Below are 27,162 nucleotides of genomic sequence, written 5' to 3'. Positions count from 1 at the left end.
TAAAAAAATAAAAAGGGTGGGGGGACATAGACAGGCTGAATCGTTGAGTCTAAACCCAAACCGATGTTACAAGTTGCAAATCTTGCCTTCCTATTTCTCTATGATCAACACATAGATTATTACTTAAATTCCTAACAGAGCTGAACATTGAAATAATCTACATGTAAGTGCAGAACCCATTGGTTAAAACATCAGGTTTGACTCAAAAGTAGTTTCAGACTCTTTCGTAAAGGATGGCCGAAGAGAATGACTGTGTTAAAGCCGTCAGTAGCTCAGCTGCTCCTCTAGATGGCGCTCTGCGCTCAGGTAACACAAGTCTCTCTTGTCTGTCCAGCCCCAAAGTCTTTATATCGGAAAGGTACAGAAGAATAGAACTGGCAGCATGTGCTCTAACAATACTGTGAAAAGCCTACAATAAATCCTTTCAAAATAGTTGGACAGAAGCATCATACAGGCATATGAATGAATGAAGCTGAGCCTAATTTGCAATGTGATTTATAAACCGCCAGTGAAATACCACAGCAGTTCGCAGAAAATGAGCATAACCTGTTTGATGTACAGTGCGTTAACAATGAATACTAACAAGATGGGAGGAATACCAATCTTATCAGTGACAGTATAATAAAAGAAAATAGTTAGGTAGGTAGCAGCCCATATACATTCAAGGTAGACCGGAATCAGCTGAAATTATTAATAACCTTCAGCAACATGCTGCTCCGACTTTGCAAAGAACTGCTGCTAGAGATGTTGGTTGAATTTCCACTGGAAGATGCTCCTGAACTGCCAGTTCATGCCAGCATAATACAGAAATCCTGAACTGACACTCCTTTATTTTAATATTCTGGGAGAAAACTGAGGTATTTCAAGAGATGAATTGCATGTAATTTAGCTGCCCCTGCCATGATACAGCCAAGGTAAAGCAGGGCAGAAGCCTGGTTTATTAGCCCTTGGAGCTTACTCCAGGCTGCTGCTTTTAAAAAAAAAAAAAAAAAAAAAAAAAAAAAAAAATCAACAGAGTGTAGAAAAAAACAGCTTTAGGAGAAAAAGGTGAAAACCTACATGATGTAGCCGGAACAAAGGATTAGCTAAACACTTGATAGGGCTTAATTAGGCTAAACTATTTCCTCCAGGATCTTTGTTAGAACAAAGTTCATTCCCCAACCCCGTCTGCCCTGGTCCAAAATACTAATCTCCCATGCCATTTGTTATAATGAATTCTCATAAATTAAACCTAAGCAATATGAAAACAAGAATTTGGACCGGTATAAAAAAAGAAGGTCTACCAAAAGAAAGATGATTTAGATGTGCACTTATTTTCTTTTCAAAATAGCTATGCTGTTAAATTGCACAACTAAGAAATAACATGCATGTATTTTTCTTTTTACCTGTTTCTTTAAAGAGACAATCATAAAAAAATTATAAAGATAAAAATGATTATGCCAGGCATCTAGCTAAATAGTGATTCACATTTGATTTCATTTACAATTACCATCTAAATTTTTGTAGATATGGAAATAACATTGATTCTACAAATTTCCTATCCTCATGTGTCTGAGAAAAAATGAAAGATGAGTTAAGACCAGACTAATTGTTGAGCAGATGAGATAGGGGTCCAGAGTCAAGTGGATATTAGGAATTCAAGAAATCTCAATATAGTTTTACGGTATTGAACTCACTTGCCCGAGTTTAACACTATTTCATTTTTCAATATTACAATTTTAGCAGTTCAGATTTATCCTCAGAGAAAAGCAGAAGTGTCTGCATGTGAAAACTGAGCTCAGATTAATTCACTAATGGAAGTTTCATGTTTAGCAAGTTGCTAAAAAGAAAGCTCACACTCTACTTCTGCAAAATACTTAACTTTGTACCGTAAAACATTAAAAAGTAAACTAGATACTCATCTGTTCTTCAAGAAACATTACCCCAAAGTATCCCACCTCTTAACCACCAGTATAGGAGCACCAGCTTCTTTAGGCTTTTATTATAAAAAGCAGGTGTCACCTGGTTCCTTTGCCATGCAAAACCGAGGAGGACTAAGAAAAGCACTGGGATGACAAAACTAAAGAGATGATTTAAGAGCAGTACTAAGTTGGGGGAGATGGCAAACATCCCTGCCAAAGCTGGGGTATAACACAGTAGCCTCTGTGAAGCAGCAGCATATTGTGGGGGGAGGTATCTAACCTTCCCAACAAACTTCAGAAACAGTCTGTTTTAAACTTCAGAAAAGTGTCATTTACAGCCAACATGGGCTACCAAATGCTGAGGAGTAATTCTTCTGCAGAACTGCTGCAGCACAGGCAAAGCACTTTACACATGGAAGACTACCAGAAGACAATATTGAGAGTGGCCACTCATATAATCCAGTGCTGTCACTTTTCTTATAGGCCTTCAGGAGCATCATCAGTGATAATGTGTTGGTTGAAAGGTTTACCTCATGGCATTCAGCCCAGATGATGACTTGTAACAGATGTTTTGGAAGTACAAAAATCCAGAGACAACCACACCTCTACTAAGCCCCCTTCTCAGCTTCTGGTGATTTACAGCTAGAGGATTTCCTGGATCAGCTTTTTGTACGTTCAATGGACTCCAGTAAACCATTCTTCCACTGAACTGCCTAACTACTCTTGATACCTATTTCACCTTGGTCACGCATTAAAATAGCAGTAATCTCCACAGTTCAGCTGCAGCCATACGGAAAAAGTTCTTTTTGCTTAAACCTGTCTCTTTCTAGGGAGACTGAAGCTCCTTAAATTTTTTACTACTAAAGCAAAAAAATAATAATAATTGTTCATTATTCACATTCTCAATGCTGTTTCACCTGCCGCAGAAGGCTTTTCCTTAAAACATGACACTTACTACTTTGTACTTTTCTTACTCCTGTACCCGCTTTGACATAAGGAAGGGAGACTAAGAACAAAACTTAACATTCAAATTATAACAAAAACAGATTTAGAAAAGGTGGCATGACATTTCTATTTTGCTTTCTATTTCATTTCTAGCAACTTCTAATTGTCTACATGTTCAGTTCAACTGCTAAAAAACCCAGACCATTTCAAGTATTTTCATCATTCAAAATAAAAATTAATTTGGATTGAAACAGCAAGACACCCTGCATCTTAGCAGCCTGGAATAGAGAAGGCTTTGATTCAGATCTGTACTTTATTTGATTCAAGATCATACAGTTTAGTGTCAGGCAGAGTAGGGGCTCATGATTAATATTCTGACAAGCCATGAGCCCCCAGGTCATTAAATATGAAACAATGCTCTGGGGAAACAACCCAATAAAACAAACAAATAAAAAAAAAAACAAAACTTTAGGTAAATATCTCCAGAAGGTATTTCTATTCAGACAGAGCAGCCCAGCACACTGCAATGAAATTTCATTTAGTTGAAAATGTCTGAACCCACTCCGAACCACCCTCACTACTTGGCACTGACATGACCCCTACTGACATTCTGCATGTCGTTCAGTGGCCTGCAACTCAGGAAGATGTCAGAAATTAAAGAACTTTCAGAAGCAGCATACCATGAATATTAAGAGAATAGCCTCATGGTGTCAGTCTTGGAACTTAAGTTGGTTTATCAAAATACTGGGCTACAACAGAAATTAAAAGGCATAATACACTGATCAAGTTAAGTGCGTATCAGGATATCTGCAGTGTGACAGTAGAGGGTTCTTCAATACAGCAGGCAGGTGACTGATGACCCAATGGACAATGAACCTAGACAAAGTCAAATTTACTAAGATACCCATTTACCATTCAAAGTTAATCACCTCATTAGAAATTGGAAAAGCTTCTACATTGTCAGAAGACGCAAGAACATAAGGATTTCATTCACACATGCTAGATTACTTAACCACAACCAATGCATGTGAACCACGATATGTAATCACTTTTAACAGCTGTCACATAACAGTTGCCTCCCGATATTCATATCAGATGGTATGAGCGTAGAAAGTTCATATTTTGATCACTTCAATTATTTCCTTTCCTTTGTACTTTTCCCCACCCTTAAAAAAAGGCCTCTACTGTTTGAGCACTGTATTTCATGAATATGAATGTAATTACAGTGGCTTTATACAGGAGTACTTTAGGAATTCTTAGAAATTTAATGCAACACTTTTTTTGCGGTACCATAAAGAAAAAAAGAAGAAAACATCACGCTGAAGGAAGAAAATGACCTTTTCTATCCCTTCCATCATTACAGAAATTGAAAATTTTTTGGTAAAATTTTCAGTGTCAGGATTATTAACAAATCTCAGAAAAACATTAGCAAAAACAGGAGTCATCTTTGTTTAGGAAATCAAACATCTGCACTACACTTCATTAACTTTTTAGTACAAGATGTATGCCAAAATAATTTGCCATACATAAAAAGCACAAATGGTGACTTGCATGCTAGGACACAATAAAAAAAGTATTTGGGGCATTTGTCTCAGACAGCTAGTATAATCAAACAAATCCCAGTAGCCATTGAAATAGTAGGACATGTTTCTTGTCAATGCACGCACGATAAAATCTCTATATTCTTAACACTGTGTTAGAAATTCAGAGAAAGTAAACTCTTAAAAAAATCTGTCAACAACAGTATAGCACTAAACAGAGCATTCTTTTTTTATGATAAGACATTCGTAAACTTTAGTAAAAATATTGCCATATTAAAACAATTTATCTTAAAAATAAATTGTTACACTTTTGATGAGATCTAGCTTATTTGACTGAAATTCCAGCACTGATTTATACAGAAGTTACTGAATAATTACTCAACTCTCATTAAAAATTACACACCATAAAGTCAACACTTAAATGCTACTACGTTTATTGCTGTTAAGATCAAGTCAAAATACATATAAATATTTTTTTTTCCAAGTGAAAAATCACAATGTAAACATACTCTACCACTGTGCAACTCCACGCCATAGAATTCAAGCGTTCGAGCTATATTTATGTAGCAGGACTCTGCTTCAGATTGCTTGAGGCCACTAAAAAAGCAGAAAAAAAAAAAAAACATGAACCCTAGTCAAAAGTTAAAGACATGACATTATATTTATTCCAAATGCAGAAAAACAGAAGAATCCCACAGCCTGGTGTCTGCCAAATAAACCTCATTAACTGGTGCTAGGAGTTCTTCACTGGTGAAGGCCCTCCTCAGCTCCTCTCAAAAATTGAGCAATCTATACACAACGTTATAATCTTAGTCATTCTGGACCAATTCTTTTTTAAAAACTCATTAGTATCTGTTTTGGTTAGAGATGAGGAAACAATTGTCCTATAAAAGCCTCCTTTATAGCAAGAAGCTGTATCTGTAAATATTCTATACTGCACAGTCTGTCAGAAGGAAATAATTCAGAAGAAAAATAAGAAGCAGAAATCTACTAAAAAAATAAGGGGGAGAAAGAAGATTAGACAAGTAACTCACCAAGGAAAAGCCATCCGAGTTACAGATTATACAAACTGTAAGTCCTAAAATACTTTTTTCTCTCACTGCTAGATGTGAAATGTGCTGCAAGACTTACAAGGATTCTATCTTCTTGTCTTCTAGAAAGCTTCTACAATTCTGACTTTTTCCCCCCCCAGAGACAAAAACCTAAAAGTCCCCACACCTGAAATAAACAGATCATATATCATGATGGAAGGGCTACACGGAGTCTACTAGGAGTTTAAAATACCAAAGAATCCAACAGTAATCCCTGCCTAGCTGGTTCTGCCATGTAGCCTACTAATTATTCATCTGAGACTAATGCAATGTGACCTATAAAGACTCCTTTAGGCATGCTAAAGGAAGTAGCATAAAATTATGTTAATCAAATACAATTTAAGTACAACCTGTAAAAAGTTCATTTAACATTGTGTGAAGAACTCCAGATACAAAGGCATTCCACATAAGGCAGTAATTCTCATTTTTGAAAGGGGTTTTACCTCAAAAGCTGGACATCTATTACTTCCAATTAATTTTCATCCTTTCAAATTCCAGGCCATGAAAATACTATGCCCTGAAACAGCCACTCTAGGAAGTATTATATCATGCTCTGCAAAACTGAAAGTCACCTTGAACAGGAAAGTCATTGCCAGCAGTGTGGCTTGAGGATGTCACAACATTGGAAAAAAGAGTAAAGGCAAAAAAAGAGCTGTTTGTCATAAACTGCTTACTCAGACCTGTATCTACAGTGACTACTGTCACCTTGATTTTGAAAAACATTAGTACACCTTATCTCTTATACTGCGTCAGAAAGGCAGAGAAAAAACATAACAAAACAACCATTTTATTATACAACAGTATGCTGAATATGTTTGCAAAAGTATTTCCTTTTTTGAATTTTGATCAAGAATTTTATTTAGAAAGGGGAGAAAAGTCCATTGCATACCAATGAGATATACCTGCAAATTTTAATTCTCAATTTCCGTATACCATCTACAGCAGAACGATCAAGCCGTGTGTCTTGAAGCACCAACAAGAAAAAGTACCTCAGCATAGATGCAGGGTTTTTTTCTTGTTGTTACACCTCCCTACTCAATTAGAGATGAAATGAAACCTTGAGGTCCCTAAGCAGGTGGCAGTTACTCAGTGAGATAAACAGGCAAGAGGAAACCAGTCTTGGTGTCCATTTCCAATTTTTATCGCCCTTAATACACGAGAGCTAACATCACCAGGAATATAAGCATCACAGGAAGCTTCAAAAGCAACCTTCTCCTCAAACTGATGGCTAGATCTAGCAAGCACTATGAAAACATTACCAGTTTGGATAATATCCACACATCCTAAGTCCTCAGGTTGCTCATGTATTAAGAAAAATAAAGAAAATAAAGAAAACCTTGTTAGAACAAACTACATACAGAAAAATCCCCCTACAGATTTAGAGATGAACACAAAAGGAAAATTTCTGAAGCTATACCAGTTCAACGACAACAGTTGCTTTCTCAACGGCTACTTACTTGTCCACTGAATAGTGGCTGGTATGAACATATTTATAGAACTACTTTCTCAGATTTCAAAAAGCAGCATGAAAACTAGCTAAAAAAACCCCAACTTGCATTAAGCTACAACATCCAGGACATAACATGGCTTCTCAAGTCTATACTGCATTTCAGCAATCCTAGCCTTTTAATTTTCCTTTGTGAAAGTTTCTCAAAGGATAGACACTAAAGAATGAAAAAGCACGGATGTGTATAGGGCTGGCATTGCAATTCTGCAATCCAAGAATGTCAGTTTAAAAGGTATAATAATTTACAGATATCCCATATGGTCTACAGCAAATATTATTTACTCCAGATCAGCAGAAATCTCATTTCAAAACAATACTGTTCTCTTCAAACTGTAAGAAGAAAAATTCTCCCTGTCTTTCCTTCTCAGAAGGCCTGCTAAGCACCAGAACTGTTCTTGTCAAGTATATTTCTGGCACGGTTCTAGTCAAAACCATGTCTCAGATCTAAATATTCACTATAAATGCCAAAGGAGGATGCAAGAAATACTGCCAGGATATACAATAATTTGCCTCTCCCTACACTCCAAAATAAATAGGTCTGAAAAGCTAAGTTTCAAAACAGATGTTAAAATTATAAGCATTTTCCCTAGTCTGGTCTACTCAAGTATTTTTATTCAGAACTTCAATTACCCCCACTTACATGAATTTAAATACAGCAGTTAAACTTCTCCGTCATCAAGACTTCACTCTACCAAAAATACTCAATGAAAGCATTATCACTGAAATGACCCTGAAAAGAAAGGAGTCTTTCCAACAGACCTGACCACACCTTTGTCTGGATCAATGGTAACTTCTAGTCTTTTCTCTGCAGGACGTAACCAGTTTTATATCTTTGGCTGTGATAGCACTGCACACATCAGTTCAACCTTACCACTTCTAGACCTTCCCTCAGCAGACTCAGAGACGATTGCTTCCTAAAGACAAGCAGATTTATTCATGTCTGTCTACAAATCTCCCTCTAATACTGAAAACTACAAATTAATTTGGAAGGAGTAGAGGCCTCAGCTGTTGCGTTCCTGAACATGGAAAGTAGTCCAGATTAGTACCTGCAGTTAGAGTTTAGTGGTTATCTGTCTTTTTCCCCACAGATGAAAAACCCACAAGCATGTCCTGGACTGCCAGGCAGCACACATGAAGTTCAGAACTACTCATTACACCCACTAGCAGTAGAGAAACATGAGGGAGAGGTGAGAGTACTGAAAGATGACAAGAAAAGTTGAGGAATATCAGGAGGAGATGAAAATGGAGATATTTCAGGGTATAAATCAAAGAAACTAGGGAAGTGGGAAACTTGCTCTGCCACAGTAAAGATACAGACAGAGAGAACACGTCCATAGAGAATCATATTTCATTTGCTTGAATACTCACAGAATTTCTTAGGTTAGCATATTTGCATTCAGCTTGCAAGTATCTGATCAACCACTAATTCTAAAGCTGCAGTCTTACAAGAGACACAGCAGTAGGGTTAGAAAGAGTAATTAGCAGTGGACTAGCTGGAATAATCTGTTGTAGCTTTTATAGTACACTCAGGAGAGTGGAGAGAAAGCACAACATTAATTGAAGTGTTTCATGGGTGAATTTTTTTCCAATAGACAGACCAAAAAAAAAAGTATAGGATTTGAAAAATGGTCAAATATCCTTAATCAAAAAAAAAAACCCTAACATCCAGTACAGCATTCTAGATGGTTGCCATTAATAATTATAAGGCTAATTGATCTACCAGTGGTTACAGCTAGAAATTTATTTAAATATTTTAACGTATTGGCATCGTACTCTGAATATGATTAGTCTAGCACCTACATGATAAAACCAAGTATTTCATTTAATAGAAGCTATATGAAATAAAACCGTGTTGTATTGAAACTACTAAGAATTTGAGTCTTCCTTTTGGCACTCTTTTTTCCTTTAAAAACCTCAAGGGGTAAAAGAGAACTGAAAGGTGATGTTACCTGTGTTGCTCATGTAGTGATTCTACTTTGATAAGAAAATCTTTGTTCTGCTCTGGTATAAAGTTGTAATTTGACAGATATCCTGAATGATGTATTGAAGCGTTATAATCTCCAAGTTGTGCTGTTAGGAAACAAGAAACAAATACAGAAAGCGTTCATAGTTAGTTGATTATTACTTCAAAGGAATTCCTTCCCCTCATTAAAACATATATGGGGAAATGCAGAAATTCTGAATTACTTCCCTACAGACAAGCACTGTTGAACACAGGGACTTGTATGACATCAGTGAAGAAAGATTACTTTTTTCCAAAATACACTTACCATAGTGTCAGGTACTGAATAACTCAGTACTTACTTTAGTTACTTACATAGACCCCACTTTTGCATCACAAGCTGCAACATCAACAGACAGGCATTACATGCCATGCCAGCACAGATGTGCAGTGCTTTAACAGAGGATACCAAATTGCTTCAGTAAGAGACAGCAAATGAAATCAGTTTGGTATGTGTTATAGTCAAGTAAATATATCAGAAATCTTCAACAAGATCTGTCACTTAGAAAGCATCTAATATTCTCACTGTCTGGTAGAAATTGTACAAACTACCAACTGTGGCTCTGTCCTAACAATTGTTAATCTTGTCTCAGCTGAACATGAGTTACTTAACACATGAGAAATAATTGCTGATTTATACTTAACATTACCAAGCTGCTACCAAAATATGTTTACAGCCAAATAAACAAAAATGTTTAGCTCCTGAAAACTTTATCCTTTCTAACATGATACTAATCAGTATATATTTCTAAACAGTTACTAGACAAAAGCTAATTCTTATCCACAGTTGTCAGTATATCCAAAAAGAAATGAAAGTATAAATGACCATAAGTTTATAGCCTCAGTCTATGCAAGTTTCCTTCAAAAGCTAGGTCAGCACAAGTTTATATCCTGGGAAACATACACAAACCTTTTACTTGCTATAAAGATGCAAGCTTTGGGGCAGCAGGGAGATTGCTTCAAAGTACTTGCCTATGTGCCACAAATTTACCTCATTTCAATTAAGCAAACAATTCAAACCCTGTATTTCATGAAATCTGATGTACGTTTAAGAAAATCACTAGAACCTGTACTAATCTGCTTTTTCCCTAAGGAGCATTGAACAGTTATTATAAAGCACTGAAGTTTCCCAGAAGTTATTTGCACAACTTGTAAACTTGTGTAACTAACACAAAATAAAGCATATAGACTGAAAACAATTCCGCATAGAAAGCCCCTCAACTAAACCAAATTAAAAAGCATACTTTTAGGAACAATACTATTACTATTGTTTTCTAGAAAATGCAAAGTATGGAAGCGTGTTTTAAATGATTCAGGTTGGGGGGGGGGGGGGCAGGGGCGAGCTGTTAAAATAACTTATAGCTACAGTACCTATGGAGTATCTGTAATGCAGGAAATAAAAGTTATTTGCCACTTACATATTCAAAAAGCATGATTTCTATGGCCTAGAAAACAGAACTACTGTGATACAAAACAATTCCCAGACAAATGCAGTCCGAAGCTAATATAGTTGCACACCTAATTGTCAGCATCAAGGGAAATATGTAAATAAAAAAAGTGGAACGATAAACAGTAAGCAATTTATTTTGAATGCAGATGTAATGCAGATGTTCCTGCAACACTTAGCCTTTTCTTTTTAAAGGTAGCCCGAATTTTAAATTAGTTAGCAAAATAGCTGGCAAAAGACTAAATACTTACCATTAGAACCAAAACACATATTTGAACCCTTCTGTCAAATAACATGTCTATGAAAAAAAAAAAAACCAAAAAAGAACCAAGACAGAAGATCCAGAACTATAACAAGAAACTGAAATAATTTTTAGGAATATCTACATATTAGAAGTCCAAGTCTTTGCCAAGGCTAAGGTCAAGGCATAACAATAAAAACAAAAAAATAAAAACTTTTTGAATCAAGTAGGTATATTAATAACAGTATAAAAATAACCCCACACAATTTCACAGACAACAGTAATTAATTGAAGATTTCTTCTTTTATTAGCCATTAACATAACCCATCTTTCTCCTGAATCACAGTCTACATTTTTAAGGTTCGTTGCAGCTAGCCTGAATCACATTCTTGCCAATGGGAAGAGACCTGATTGCCAGGAGTAAGACAACGCAATTGCCCATTTCAATTCTTTTCGCATTAGGTAAAAATATTTTTTACTGTAGTTTTACCTTCTCTAAAGAGGGCAACTGCTGTTCCTTCATGCATTATGAGGCAGACTCTTCTTGCTCATCTTCCAAATATGAAGGTTGCTCTGGTCTTTTTTCCTCTTCCTCCTAGCTACCTGAGGTCATGTCAACAAGGGGAGCAGTTTAGAGTACTACTTGCTTCTCCAACTCCCCAGCCAACTGTCACAGTTGAAAAGAAATTATAAATGCTGATTAGCAGGCATCATGAAAGTCTAATGATCTTGTGCAGGACTTAATTATTCAAGTAGAAAAAAATAAGTTAGGGCATATCAAGACTCGAGTAAGAAGAAAAACCTGTGAAGTTTCCACTTCTTTACTGGATTTCTCCAGAAGACAGCAGAGGAGCAGTAAATAAAGACCTATTTCTAATCGGATTTTCTCCTGACATAGCTTCTGCTCTGATCGTATGAGCCAGCACATACTGAGTCAATAAGGACAAAGTTACGGGGGGAGGGGCGGGGGGAAGCATACGTTTACCTTTTTCCATTCTAGCCAACTATTGCTGTTTAATTCATTATAACTGGGAAAGAATATAGATAAAATGAAAGAAAACAGAACCAAGGAGGAGTAAAAAAAATAAAAAACATTTATTTGAATATCAGATTCTTGCATTTTAGAATTTTATATCTAATATGGAAGACTTTAAAGAAAAGAACATGATAGACCATTCATTTAGAAGGGCATATTCAATAAAAAGAGGATGTTTCTTTTATAAGTCTTAGTAAAAGACTTGTGCCAAGTAGCCACAGAATATTTTTTTTTTGTGCAAGAAGGCAAAGGACTAATTAAAAATAATTTAAAAAAATTACACATTTTTATAAGATTCAGATGCAGAGGAAAGGCAGACCATGAACAAGTGCATTTGTGTAGCACTAATGGGTTTCAATAGGAATTCTATAGATACGCATCTTCCATAGAAAGAGAAGCTCCAAGTACCTGATATCTTGCAGCATGGGGGGAGGCAAGGAAAAACTTTATAGGGGGGAGAACTGACACATATGGAAGCAAAGAAAGCCATTGATGCCAACAACTCTTACAGTAATTACTGATGCTTCATTTATTCAGTGCTTTCTTCCAAAAAAGGATTGGTCAATCAGCTTTGTACTATGGCAAGGCAGTGCTGATCTCATTTCTGTCTTCCACTATCCCAAAGTGAGGGTTCAAGAAAGACAGAGCCAGACTCTTCTTTGAGTTGCAAACCACAAGGATGACGGACAACAAATTTCAGCATCAGAAACACAAAATCGAACTGGAAAGGCCCTGAGCAAACTGACCTGGCTTTGAAGAAGCCCCTTCCAAGTTAGATTTGCCTGTGGTTCTTACTTACATGAAGTTATTTTTGACATCCAATTCTTCTGCTACATAACAAAGTTAATTATTTGTTTGGTTCCAGTTTTAGAAATTAGTTTTGTTGTTGTTTATGAATGCTAACAGTACCAAAATACCACTATTTCAATCTGGCCCAATTTCCACAGGCAGACCCAGAAAATATAATAGCAGAAAAGATAAGCCTCTAGCTTTTTATAACTTAAAGGTTGACAGATTTCTACTTCCCATATATATGATCTCCTTCAAGGTACAGAAGACAAGCTGGTCTCCAATTCTACAGAGTTTGCTTGTAAACAATAATAAAAAAATTTGTATACAAAGTAATAGTACCAGAACCTCTCTGCATATGGGTATTCCAAGTAACTACAGATGTCAAAGGGCAAATGTAGGAATGGCTCAGTAGCATGATGGGAAATCAGTTATCTATAATATGGAAAATTTGGTCCAAAGGAATGCCTACAAAAGCTAGTCCTTGAAAACAGGTTTAATTACAACTTTCTGAAGACCTGAGAATTGTAACAGAACAAAACCAAGTAGTTCCACGCTGAATTCATATCTTTTTGTGGGGTTGAATATTTTAGGTAACACAAAGCACAGAAGTGAACCTAGTTGCCTGTTTTAAAAAGGGAATAATTACAGAAGCAGAACAGGGTCCCAGTGGAACAGAAAATAATCAAACAATAGGACAAGTCTAGCACACAAGTTAGATAACTGATTTAACTGTTATCAAGGAGTAAAAAAATCCTCAGGTATAAAATTGCAATCCAGGATTAAAATACAGTTAGGGTGACTTTGGCCTCCAAATTAGAACAGCAATAATGACTGATCTGCTGAGATAAGAGTGAAATATAATATTAAAGGCTAATGATAAATTTATCTTCATATGAGCACTGAGGTACAAAAAGAAAAGATCCTTCCTAATCTGTACAGCTCAATCAGTTTAGACATTTCAAGCGATCACTTTTGTCACAAATAGAGAACAGAAGAAAGATGACGCACAGTGTAGCACAAAGTAAAGCAGTTACTGTTTCTCAACAGTAACTACAAAGTATTCAGGTATAATGCTTCTGGAATCAGAAAATAATCCATTATAGCAGAATTCAGTTTCAAAGCACCACCATAAAAATGCAGACACTTAAAGAGAGACTAAAAAGGAGCACTGAAATGAGCAAAATCCATTTAGATGTAGAAATTAAAGACACCATGTTGAAAATAGTTACCAGAGACACAGTTCAGAAAGGACCAAAACCTTCCTGAGTGGATGTCGGGAGAAGGAAAGGTGTTTAAACAAGTGGAACCTGTATCCAAATAAGGATGAGAGCACAAACTTTAATCCACTCAAATAAGTAAGCAAGTATGATGTCCCTACTGGACAAGAAGAACTAGCTATCATGGGGATAAAACAAACTAGTTTTGTAAAAGGAAATAATGCTTCACCCTCAAAAGCCCTTAAAAAAAGATTCAATCTAGAGATGTCTGTAAATAGCAGCTTATGACCACCTATGACAACTGGTCACTTTGTGGTAAGACAAAATGAGAAATTCGCCTTTAACAACAACAAAGAAACGTTTGTAGAAAAAAAATGCCAACCACACACACACAATGGTGGCCTCCAAGTTATCTATTACCACTCTCAAATGAAAAAGGAGTCATTGTAACATTTATTTAAATTAATAAATAAATAATTCAGCGGCTCAAACCCTAGCCACAGTTAAACAACAACCACCACAACAAAAAAATTCACAAGAAAAAAGAAGAAACAAATTAAAAAATATAAGTTATACTGAGTTGCTATTTCTGTACCTCAAAATCAACATGTACTTCAGAAACCATACAGTCACAATCAGAAAAAGTACTGTGAAAAGCAAAGCATAATCCAAAGTACAAACATATTAATTTTGAAAAAGTATGGAAATAAAAGATTTAAAGGAATAGCCATCAGTACTCCCAAAACATTAAGAGGTTTTGCAGAATTAATGCATCTTAAAACTACTCTGATCTTCTGTCATGTAACGTTGTCTCTCAGTATACACTCAGCACTACTACTCATGATAATGAGTATTGTACTACATGGACCTCGACCTGCAGTAACTAGGAAGGGGAAAAGTTACGTTACACCAAAATATTTAATAGGGTCATTCACCTTAAAAATACAGAGGAACAACAGTACCAAGTCTATGAGGCTCTGTAGAAAGTCAGCTCCTTCAGCTACAGCACTGGCCAACATGCCTACCCGGGGTTCTCCACTTCCAGAGATTACAGCATTGTACCCTGTTTTGAAGTGTTGAGATTCAAAAAAATCACTTGTGGCATAGCAGACCACCAGCAGACATACAACGCTTCAAGTAATGATCTCCTGAAGTGACTTCTGTATTGCCTAGCACAACTGTAAAATATAATTAAGGGAAAACAGTCCAAAACAGCTGGAGAGCTACTGTATATCAGCTACCAGGACAGTCTTAGAACAGCTAGCAAACTCAAAGGCAACAATCTAGACCACAGTGAACCATGTGGAAGAAAATGGGTGTGTATTTCAGCTAATCTCTCCAAGCAGATTCTTGTATTGGGAGTTTCATTGCCATTGCACAGGTAACGCTCTGGTACTGCTGACAACAAGTACTGTAAAACATGATAAAAAGGTACCTGTGACTGAACAGCATTGCTACAGGCTTCAGAAGAACAGGTGGGACAAACACACATCTTCAGACTACCCAACACATCTGGTAAATAATTTCAAACACTTGAAATTCAGGTCAAAGGTTTTTTTATTCATCCACTCTGATTTTGGTTTTGGGGCATGAAGACTAGAGGTGCCCTGGAGAGTAGCAGAACCTGCATGACCTCTGAGCAAATCTCTCAGCTTACATGACATCCTTCTGAGCACTTCACAAAACATAGGTGTGGAGCACATGGAGAAAAAAAAACCCACCTACATGCTAGCTTTGAAGAGAGGCAGGTCTCCATAAATTAGCAAGTCTGAGGTTTCAGTGTAACCTCTGAGAAGACAGAGGAGATCAAAATGAAGGCAAGTGAGAAGAATCAGGCAAGAAGTTGATAGGCAGTTACGTGGTGCAATTTTCACTGTGGAGCTGCTGTTGGATGTTCCTCTGAATCTTACAGCCCACCTCCTCTGGGATTCTCAGCCTTCTGGCATTCCTGAAATTCTAACAAACTCACTTATGCCTAGTTTCTGAGAGACCTGCACACTAAGCTCAGCTTTCCTCAAATCCTCACCCTCACCACCCTTCCTTTTCTTAGAAGGGGTTAAAGGTCATTTGAATCCCAAGTAACCAGTCAACCCCTTCCTGAACAAACTCCCAATGACAGACAGCAGCGGGCTAGAGAAACCTCCCGAGCTGAGCGGGGAACAATATCACAGTAGACAGAGGAGATATGAGAGAGACCCCAGTCATAATGAATCACTGAGCTGCTGATGCTCAGGAAGAAGAACGCTTAGAAGTATTCATAACATCTTTTGTTGCTTTGGTGCTGTGCTTTAGGTTCAAGTCAAACCTAGCAAAGGATTTACGCACATAAGAGCATATTTCCACCAAACCCATGGGGCTCCTCACATACCAACAGTTAGTAATTTAAATACTGTTCTGGAAATGAAAGATTACTACATGAAGTGACAGAAAACAAGCGTTGCTAGATTAAGCTTTGTGACATTTTAAAAAAGAAAAAGCAGTACACATACTGCATGGGTCCTTTATTTAGTTTTATAGAGAATAAAACATTCCCCTTTTTACACTAGTAAAAATCCAAGATGAACAATTTATTATTAGATTGGTTTTTGAGTACAAGAGTATCCTTCAGACTTAACTATTTTGGATTTATTTGAAATGCACCTTAAGTTCTCATTAAAAAGAATTTTCAAAATCCAGGGATCATTTCTATCACAAACCACATTTACTGATAATAAACTAACAACTCATTCCTCAAGTATCTGAGCTGTATTAGTCATCAAGTTTAGTCACATGCTATTTAGACACAGTATTCACACCCACTTGTATTCCCCTGTAACTTGGCTCCAGGAGACACACAGGGTGTGCCACAGCGGTGCAGAGTAACGTCAGCACTTTATTTCAGCACCGCGGTGCTGAACCCAAACGCCTGTGCAAAGGGCCATACAGAGAAGCAGCACTCCAGCAGCGCAACAGACACCACCACCACCTGTCCCTTTGCAAAACTCAGACCTGGGAAGGTTAATCATACAACTGCCACACGTGAAAAACAGTTCAAAAGAAAGAGCAGTAATACCAAACATCAGACCATGCGCAATGAAAGACACCTGCCTCAACCCTCCTGCCAGTGACAACTGCTCCACCTTTTAAACAAATAACCATAAGGGTGTCAGGCAATGATTATTACCCATTCTGCATACAAGGGAAGTTACAGGAGGAGGAGGGAGCAGCCTGAAAACCACCAAGAACCGGCAGCAATAAGAAACAGCTCAGGTAGAACCGATCCATGGTAACTTCAGACAACGGCTTTTTAATAATCAGACCCCTCATATCCAAGAACTTCAACTCTCTTTAATAAGTATGACTAGAATTTAAAACAATTCCAGTTGACAAGAATCCTAGCAAACGTGGGCAGATAAGGAGACCTACAGTCAGATTCCAGAAGGTCTTTCTAGGCCATCATCTTCAGGTAAATGGGAACAACCTGGTAGGCAAAACAAACCTCTTTTTTCTTTAAGGGAACACATCTTTCTTTTAAATGTTTCATTCTTTGCCAACGCAAAGAATAAACGTAGGTATCATACCAACAGCAACAGAAAGGCCATCAGCTAGCAAAAATGAAAGGTTGTGTTTTTTTAAAAGTTAAAAAAACTCTGGTAATAATAGCACTATCATGAGTTAGGAAAACCAAGCAAATAGCTGCATAGGAAATTCTAGAATCCACTAGGAAGGAGAAAGATTAAAACACACTAGCACCCTTCCACAATCTTCACTGAGCTTCTGTTGTTCCCCTTCGTAGCACAAATAACTGCATTAGTAGGTATCCAAAGCACTAAAACCAGAACGGTCGTAACACTGAATGGGAAACAGGAATTACTTTGGGATTTGGGGTACACTACCTGTGGCGTAATTAATTTTAAAAATCACATTAACCTTGACTTTGTGATAAAATATTTGCATTCTTCAGTGTACCTTTACATTTTTGTGCTTTAGCACAATTGGGTCAGCAGCATTGCATTTAGCAGTCCTAAAGGTTCAGAGTATTTCAGCTTTCAAGTGCCCTACTGTGCCCGAGGGATACAGAGGCAAAACCACATTTCTTTTGGCAGCAAAACTGGGACTCCTGCCTACTCTGGAAAACTTGCTCTGGTTTCAACTGTTCTTACTAAGCTTGAATGTGGTTAAAGTTCCATTTAATTAAAGTGTGCAACATGTGATATACTTAAACATAAAAATGAATGTTTCATAGCCACTTGGGATTTTCAGATACCAACAGTTTATCACTTTCTCCTTTTAAAACCGTTTTTTAATTGCTTAGCTTGGTCCTTATTTCAAGCAAAAATTACCAGTCATATCTGCAGACCTTGCTAGTCTTTCCATAAAGAAACAGGATAAATATACATCAGCCAAATAACTACACAACTATTCTAGTATGCTTACCCTGGCAACAATTTCTACAAATACACAAACTCCACTAAACCCTCAACCTGTTTTTTTTTTTCTTTGTTTACTGAGAAAGGTCTTCCTCCAGCTGCTTTTCCACTATCTGTTTAGGATACCTGTAAGGCATAGGATCAGGCTCCATTATGGTTTTCAGACTCCATTTTGGCTTACCTACAGAAGATATTTTTCTAATATCACTCTTACAATTACTTTTTGCCAGTTGCAAGCAGAAGAGAATATGTTTTTGTACATAGAGTCACCTTAATTGTATTGCAAAGTGCCAGACAGTTTTACAGAACTAACAAATCAAATTCCCTGAAAAAACATGACATAAGTAAACATTGGAGTTCCTTAATCATGAGTTTACCTTTCCCTTAACTTTCCTCTAGATGATCTCTTATTTTCCTGGAATGCTTTCCTGTAGCTATTGTAACACAAGGTAGATTTCATTATTTTGTTTCCAGTAACAATGAAATCCTGCCTTTTTTGTCAGCGGTACAAGCACACTTAAGAACAACGTTATTCTTGTATCAACTTTTTTTTTTTTTTGATCGACCTAACAAGTATACTATTTCTATTTAGACTCTTTGAAGGCTGCTTAAATAACCTGCATCTTCTTTATAAAGCATCACCTGTAGCATTTTGAATGCTCAGCACAAACAGATAAGAAGAAATCTTTCCTTATTTTTCCATGCCAAACAGCAGAGAAGGTAGTTGGTCAAATACATTTATTAACAAAAAAACACTTGGTTATTACTTACACTGTACTGCATAGGATGCCAGGACAACAGCAGAACTAATGGGGCATGATAACCTGGAAAGAGGGGAAAATAGTTTTATTTAAATATAGATTGCATAAATGTATTGTTAACAATGTCTCTGCAATTACTTCAGTATGTGAAGACTCATTTATCTCCAAGAGCATCTGACTTTTTCTTACAAAGTTTGATTGTCAAAGCACAGTAGGGCTACACATGAAAAGCTATTTGCTGTATAACAGCTTCTTAAGTGAATGGAAATAACTAGTCCTGAAAGGACATGCTTCTATTCTTGCTGGATGCTTACTCATGAAAGCAAAAGGAGAAGGGATTTTTATGGAGCTCTGGACGTTAATAGGTCCAGTCTGGTGTATTTAAAACTAGGTACAAACACTAAAATTAGCCAAATGCCAAGCACAAAGACAGCTCTGATCTCAGGACCAAATCTGACTGTGAAAGAAGAAAGCAAACACCTAAAGGCAATTTACATTTAGCAGCAAATACTCAAACCACCTTTTCCCTCTTTTTTTAAAACATACAAACACACAGGAATTGCAGGCAAAGGAACCACTGGGTATATGCCTACCCTTAAATCATGTGAAACAATAGCATGAATGCTCTTTCCCGCTCCCCCCAATTACTGTACTAGACAGCAGGTCCCCATGTTTGGAATACCACGCCTGGCACACCATTCCTTGCAGAAATACCTTTCACATTCATGCAGCACATCCTATAGCTCAATTGCAACAGGCTTCTAAACTATTCTTAAGTGAGCTATGTTAAAATTTGTAACGTTTCCTACCAATTTAATTTTCTTTTAAAGCAGTACTTCACAAGGTACATTTTTATAGCAACAATACTCTCAGAAAAAGGCTTTTTTAAAAAAATATTATTTAAAAAAATAATTATAAATAAAGTGCGGATTCTTCTTATTACCTTCCTTCCACAATATCAGTCTTCAATTGCAGGAAGAATAAGTGCCTAGAAAATATTTTTTGGAAAACAAACACACATTTATTTTCAGATGTAAAAGGTATGGTTGAAATGATTACATGTATTCATTTTACTTTATTAAGTTTCCTGGCAAACTATAGAATCAGATGAATAAAACTTAGTGCCATTTACAAATATGCAATCATACACCCACTCACTCTCATCATGGTTTTAAACATCTTTGGCAGTCTGTACGTCAACTCCAGGACCACAGTATTAATGACACAACAAACACTACAAAAACCAAACCATTACAGAACTGGGCTTTCTCCCTGGAACATTCACCTTAGATTTAACATTAAAAAAAAAATAAATCCACCACACAAAAAAACAAACAACACCCCCCCCCCGAACTACACACACTGCCCGTCCACCCAAAACCCAAACCAACCCCAAACTGTGACAGTCTATTTTAGAAATACTCAATGGAGGACGAGACATTTCTCAAGTAGCATATGCTAACAAAAAGCTCTTAAACAATTCTCCAAGAGCAGCTCGGTCTTGTTCTTATTAGTGTTTGACAATGTTACTTTACAGTGACCCTGGAGAGTTGGGATGTGAAGAACCATAAAGAACAGATCTTTGAATAATTTCAGTTTAAAACTGCAGAATAGCTTACAACTGCATGATTAGCAAATATCAAGACAGGTCAATACCAAAATTTTCTAAAAGAAATACCATTTAACATGCTGTACTATTTATATTCTGAAGTGACCAAAATTAACAGATAACGAAAACATTACAAAAATGTTACAAAAATGCCTGATTAATGAGTGTCTGTGAATTCTGAACTCCAAATCATGTGCACTGAACAAAACAATTTTTCAATTAAAGCCTTGTGACAAATTAACTGAAAATTGTTTATAATTCATGTACCCCACCACCCCATAAAAACTGAGATAGGTTAAGAAAGAAGATGTTAAAGATCTACTATAAACTGAAGCGTTATCTTTGCATGTTGCAAGTAATAGCCAAATTAGACAACAAGAACCATTCTCTTTTCTTCCTGAAAAAAAGATAAACCCCACCCTCCCACACCCTCGGCATTAAAGCTACTACAGGTGTTCAAAACTGACTCTGTGGATACAAAACTTCCAACATACACTTAGGGCATACAGACAGCTTAATCATTGAACTCCCCTATTTTTTAATCATTGCATCTGATTAATTAAGGGATCAGAAAAGAAAGAAAAACATGCAATAAGTACTTAAAGCAACAAAGTGCTCAAAAAAGAAGGAATCCAAGGTGCAAATAAACCAACTGCCATCTTTGCACTAGGTTATACTCTGGCTGTGTTTTAGAGTTGTAGGCTCCGTATAGCAGAAACCATTCATTATAACCATCACATCAAGCTGTCAATTCCAAATATATTTGATACAAAGAGTTATGTCAAGTTATCTATCTAATGAAGCATAGTTTGCCAAGCTGTGGAGATGGGAAAGGAGGGCTTTATATATTCTTAGTTCATGGAAGTAAGTATCAAAAAGAAGTTACCTGGTTCGCTCTTGCTGAAGTGTGTTAGGATCAGGTATAAAAAACCTTACACGAAAACGAAGGGTGCAGGGAAAACCTCCTGCAATATTTTAGAAGAGCAAATCAATGTTTCATTTAATAAAAAGCCCAAGGTTTTTATTTCTATAGTTATAGAAAAATTACATGAACAACCACACAGAAATCTGATGCATTTTTCTCATGAAACTACAAGAAACCAGAAGTCTCTCCTGATCCCCCAACACCAGCTATGAGAAGAAAATACTCTCAAATATTGCGATGCTTTCATTTAAAGCACTTGTATATGCTACTTAACATAAAAGGCATTACTTACTTAGCTTTGCCTCATAGGTATTAGAAGAGAAAATTGCAGCAAATATATCTGAAGTATCTCAATTGGGGTAACACTCAATTCTATCTTACATATAAATACAATAAATTAACATAAGTTCACCATGTTAACTCCATGTAATTTTATTTCAAGTCACACACAACCTACAGCATATGGTAGAAGTAAGAGAGCTGAAAAACACAGCTCAGGTTTCACAGCAGAAATTGGGACAGTGTCACTCAGTCCTCCTAAACTGCTTTATGGCAAGGTCATGCTGGCCTGGTCTTCTTCATAAGCATTCTGTTACCCAAAGCTGTCTATAAACAAGATATACTGGAACAACACATGCACTTGGAAGTGTGTAGTGCTGGGGTTTTGTTTGCTTGGTTTCTTGTAAAAACAGAATTATTTTTCCTTATTCTTCTTGAGACAAGAAATTATCAGAAAATAGACACGAAACTGGCTCCACTTCCCTTGATCAAAACCCCTGTTTTTACCTTCCCAATCAGGAGAAATTTACTGGCATCATGCTATCACTACTGCTTTCATGACCATGTTGTCCAAAACTGTTCAGAAGCCAGGGTTAGACAGCATCAAAGTTAGTGACCTACTAGGTCTTATTAGCACCAGATAGCAGTAAGAGATGCATAGAAAGTTCTGCTGAAAAGTTGTGCAGAGGTAAGACTTGCTCTTAAAGAAAATCTACCATCTGGTTGTACTAATTTACAAGAACTGTATTTATTCTAGTTATAAGAACACAGAAAAGCATGACTACACAGTTACAATCAAGATATTAAAAACAAGTCTTACCTTTTAACTGTTTTCTAATAGGTTTGTTTGGTTCAAGCCATCGCTGTGAAATGAAAAACTATTAGATAGATTAAAAATGTTTACAAATGAATACTGCTTATTTATGTGTATGTGTGTGCATAAATATGTGTGTATACATGCATGTGTATATAAATGTATACACACATATACATGCACACACATTTATTATTTACTATACTTACAGGTGAATCTACTGAAGTTTCATTTTGCTGTAAACCAAAATATTCCTTCTCTGTCACACCCAACTGGTTATAGGTCATATCCAACAAAATCTGTCCAGTGTCTTGTTTCTGAAAACAAGAAAACTTCAGAAGTGAAACTCCGCAATCCTTACACATTTCAAGATGCAAATAACCAAAATATATTTGTTTTTTAAAGAAGTAACTCATGAGTAAAAATAGCTGCTAATGCATTGGTTCACAGTTTCTCAGTAATAAGAATTTATTCCGATAAAAGTATCTTTTTTTAAGAGTCTTTCTTTCTAAAACACATTACACGTGAAATCTCGTAATATGAATTGACATGATCAAGCCCCTGAGGTTGGTCCAGCAACTTCATTTTGATCAGACAACCTCTCCCTTGACCACAGTCTTTAGGAGCAATGCCATTCTCCGGAGCTGTAACCTGCAAGGATGGGTTACAGCCACATGGGGCTGCTCTGGCCCCTTCTGTCACCACCAAAGCAGCTCACTGTTTCCACATCAGCTGTCAAAAGGCAAAGTCAGTATACACTAGGACGGGAAAAAAGAGTAGGAGGATGCTGTGCTTCAACCATAGGATTCTGTATTGCAGCCTCAACTCCTGCCTGGCCCACAGCCTCCGCGTGCTCAGCTGCCATTCAGCCACACCACTTTCTGTCTAGACATCCCTCAAGACAGGTATCACGGAAGAACTGATGCAACAGGGAATTGCACAGGCTGCAGAGATCCACAATCAGAAGCACGGTATAATTCCTCCCAAACCAAACAAGTATCTCCATGCCATGGCATTGTGAACAGCAGATTAACCAACTTCTGCCAAAGAACACTGTGAACCAACTATATTATAAAAACCCAACCACAAAAAGAAACAAACAAAACCCCCTCAACAAGGCTGCAATCCTAAATACACTAATACGTAATAAATAGCTTGCAAAGTTGTATGGCATTTTAGGGCAAGATTTTTATGCACAAAATTGCTGGACAGAACAAAAAATTACATCAGTTTGCTTGTTATCTCATCTATTCAAAAAATTATAGCATACTTATTTTTCATATATCTTCCAAATGTTACTCTTAAAAGCAGAAATAAACTGCACACATGCAAAAAAAAAATACTGGAGAAAAATTATTTAGACTGCAAAGGACAAGCACTTTGTTCTGAAACAAACTTCTTAAAAATTAAGTTCTGATATAATTAAGGTCACAGAATCATGGAATGGTTTGGGTTGGAAGGCACCTTACAGATCATCTAGTTCCAACCCCCCTGCCATGGGCAGGGACACCTTCCACTAGACCAGGCTGCTCAAAGCCCCATCCAGCCTGGCCTTGAACACTGCCAGGGATGGGGCATCCACAGCCTCTCTGGGAAACCTGTTCCAGTGTCTCACCACCCTCACAGTAAAGAAGTTCTTCCTAACAACTAATCTAAATCTGTCCTTTTTCAGTTTAAAGCCATTCCCCCTCGTCCTGTCACTACATCACTACCTTAGCACAAGTTCTGATTTCTTAAACAAATTTCTTAGGCTATCTATTGAAACAAAGGACTTAATGTATATTAAGCATGATAGTGGCCACATTTTTTGTGGATGGCAAGTCTTACTTATTCCATAAGACTGCTCACTTTATTAAGCCAATATTGTATTGAATTCTCTTTATCTACATCTTGTTTATTATAAAATGCTCAAGTCCTGTTCAGAAGACAGATTTGATTTTTTTTTTTATTATTTTATTTTTAAACAGGGTACCACACTGTTGTAATGGAGCATTTTAAATAGTAATATATTCTATAGTCTTCCCTTTTCTCATAAAGGCATTCTTCCTGTTTAAAAGATGGGAAAAGAACAACAAAGACTCAAGCAAATGACACCCACTCGGCTTCCTTATTTTGGAGGACAGAATATTATCCAACATTTCCCTACTGCCAGAGCAGAACTCCTAGTAGCTCATTTGTGATTTAAATACTCAGTGTTTCTACATCAGGCTCCAGATGCAAGATAAGGTAACAGCAAACTGTTGGCCTCCCATGAAAAGTTATGCCCATTTTTCTGGGGCAAAGTCACGTATGAATAAACCAATGTAAGCAACACTGAACTCTTACGTATGAGACTACCCTTTCCCCTCCAACAGTCTCCCATCTTGTTTAACTTTCACAAAAACCAGTTGAGGTCTTGCAATAAACGCAAGTCCACTCAGGCCTGTAAGTCTGTGCAGCCATCAAAAGCAGCAGCTCTGTCCCCTCCTTCTTCCCCAGCTGCACATTCCTACTCCCCTCCTTTCAAACAGGGTACTGTTCCTTGGGATAGTCAAACCATGGCACTGATCAAACCCGTTTTTCTGAAATAGCACAGACCTAGACTCAGCTTAGAAACTTAAATCTCACTGGCAGGTAAGGACCACTCGACCAGGCATTCCTCATCACGCACAGCCACGATGCTGTGCATCTGTCAGGCAGTTCTGTCCAGCACCATCTATCAGGCAGGCTCCACGATGAAGACTAATATTTGCTAACAGAGATTATCCATACAGGTATACAAGAGGGCCCTAAGAAAATAGCAGATTATCCTTAATCCTCTAAAATAATGGGCATTTCCTGACATGAATACTTTCATCTTTAGCACTGCCTTACTATACATGCCACATTCATTTCCCCAGGGTTCATGTTTTTGTAAGCAGAATGTTTAAACACTTTCAAGTGACATCACATGACACCTGCACAACACAGAAGCATAATTGTAGGTCTATAGTACATACTTCTGACACAAGCTAAATAAAACAACTGAAGTTACACTGTGACCAAAAGCAGTAATTACAGGGGATGAGACTTTATGGAAAGAAAGCGTTCAGAAGCATCTCAGGTTTCATTACAAATGGAGCAGGAGAAGACCACAGAGGGCAGACTCTTCTGCTAGTTTTCTCTCTGAATTTCAACACTCCTGACTCCCCTCAGCCTCCTTTTGTCGCAACAGCATTATCTCCCAATTTCCCTTTCATTTTTCATGCTTGGTTCTTCACCCCAATTCAGGTGCCTCCACCTTCCCTCTCCCCTCCTCTCAGTTGCACCCCTTCCTCCCTCAACACACATGAATTGCTAAGCCTTTTCACTGCTTCTCTGTAAAGACAAGCAAGCTTCCTGCTACAGTGTTCTTGCTCAGCAGTTGCAGCTCTCTTTGAAACCTTCCTAAAGGTCTCCCAACCCTAAACCCAGCTGCTCATCCAGTACTGGTCTCCTCCATCTTCATATCTACTACTGTTTCCTTCTCTTCCTCCTCCTCCCCACATTTCCTATCACAAGAAATTTCCAACACTACTTTTCTGTGGCTCCAATTCTTGCCCTCTGGTATTAAAAGCACAACATTTCTTCCACAGTGCCTAGATCAAGCACTCACTCCACAAATCAGTTAGTTAGAAAATGTTATTTTAAATTGCTGAAGTTTTCTTCAATTGTTAGAATTCCTGAAGCTGAAGGTTTTTGTTTTTCCTGAAGAAAATCTGTATTTACTCGGCTTTAGCTTTAAGAAACACCTGAATTATTTTTCAGCCTATACACTTAAAAATAAAGTTGCCACACAGCTCATACTGCATAACCTTCAATCTATTTTACACATAAACAGTTTTGAGATCTAGGTGTAAAGTGAGGCAGGCTAAGAATGTCACATCACTGCTTTTGAATGCTGACATCCATTTCAATACAGTCCATAGCCACACTGTACTCTAATACTATGTGTCAAGTACTTTACAACACATCATATTTTCACTCCCTTCCACCCTAAGAAGAGGGCAAAACAACATCAACACTGCTCAGCTAAACTGGGCATTAGAACCAAGTTCTCCTTAACCCTGTCAACCATTACAGCAAGTAAAGACAGTCTCAGCACGTCTCCTGCCTTCTACAATGAGATTTAAAAGAAGTAGTAATTATGCACTTTCCACACTAGCCTAATTAGCCACTGTTACAATGACACAAGCTCTTAAGATAATCTTAAGAATTTTTAAGTTTTTTCTACTAAAAAGAGGTTTGTTTGTTTCTATCTTGAAAAGAAATTTCCATTTATTTAGTCTTCCTGGCACCTTCCAGTCCTTATTTTGAACTGTTAAAAGCCACCTCATAACCATGCACTGTTCACCTCCATTTACACGTACCTTGAAGTATATTTCACATTATGTTGGAGAGGCCAAAAATTAGTATTTAAAGCAGTCATAACACCTATTACACCCTGCCTGCACCACAACAATTTCCTGCTATATTTAGGGAATTTAGATTAGGCAAGTTTAATTTCTAGCAAGCTACACCATTTTGAAGAGAAAGAACCCCTTCATTATTTTTAACATCAAATACTGCCTAGAAGCTGGGGTGATCAAGACCCACTGTCCCAAGAACTGCATAAACATAAGCGAAGACTATTTGCTGTTTGGAGTAG

General features: G+C 37.1%; 1 protein-coding gene across 4 annotated transcripts in view; it reads right to left on the bottom strand.

Moving 5' to 3' along the window:
• The window catches only part of PTPN3 (protein tyrosine phosphatase non-receptor type 3), a 132,628-nt gene that overhangs the window by 68,412 nt on the left and 37,054 nt on the right, over nucleotides 1–27,162 (bottom strand). Inside the window, exons 3-9 of one of the 4 annotated variants that reach the window (XM_055705144.1) lie at nucleotides 22,727–22,834; nucleotides 22,524–22,581; nucleotides 21,386–21,464; nucleotides 19,834–19,878; nucleotides 18,901–18,953; nucleotides 8,935–9,055; nucleotides 4,897–4,984 (exon numbers count right to left, since the gene is read on the bottom strand). In XM_055705144.1, coding sequence (XP_055561119.1) covers nucleotides 4,897–4,984; nucleotides 8,935–9,055; nucleotides 18,901–18,953; nucleotides 19,834–19,878; nucleotides 21,386–21,464; nucleotides 22,524–22,581; nucleotides 22,727–22,834 — 552 coding nt within the window. Of the gene's footprint in view, nucleotides 1–4,896; nucleotides 4,985–8,934; nucleotides 9,056–11,165; nucleotides 11,272–18,900; nucleotides 18,954–19,833; nucleotides 19,879–21,385; nucleotides 21,465–22,523; nucleotides 22,582–22,726; nucleotides 22,835–27,162 lie in introns of those variants that run through there. The other 3 variants (XM_055705145.1, XM_027812005.2, XM_055705147.1) reach the window with 3 other exon arrangements.

The sequence above is a fragment of the Falco cherrug genome, chromosome 3, assembly GCF_023634085.1.
Source record: "Falco cherrug isolate bFalChe1 chromosome 3, bFalChe1.pri, whole genome shotgun sequence".
Classification (NCBI taxonomy): domain Eukaryota; kingdom Metazoa; phylum Chordata; class Aves; order Falconiformes; family Falconidae; genus Falco; species Falco cherrug.
Note: the sequence above shows the minus strand (reverse complement) of the source record. Positions and strands in the feature narration are given on the sequence as shown.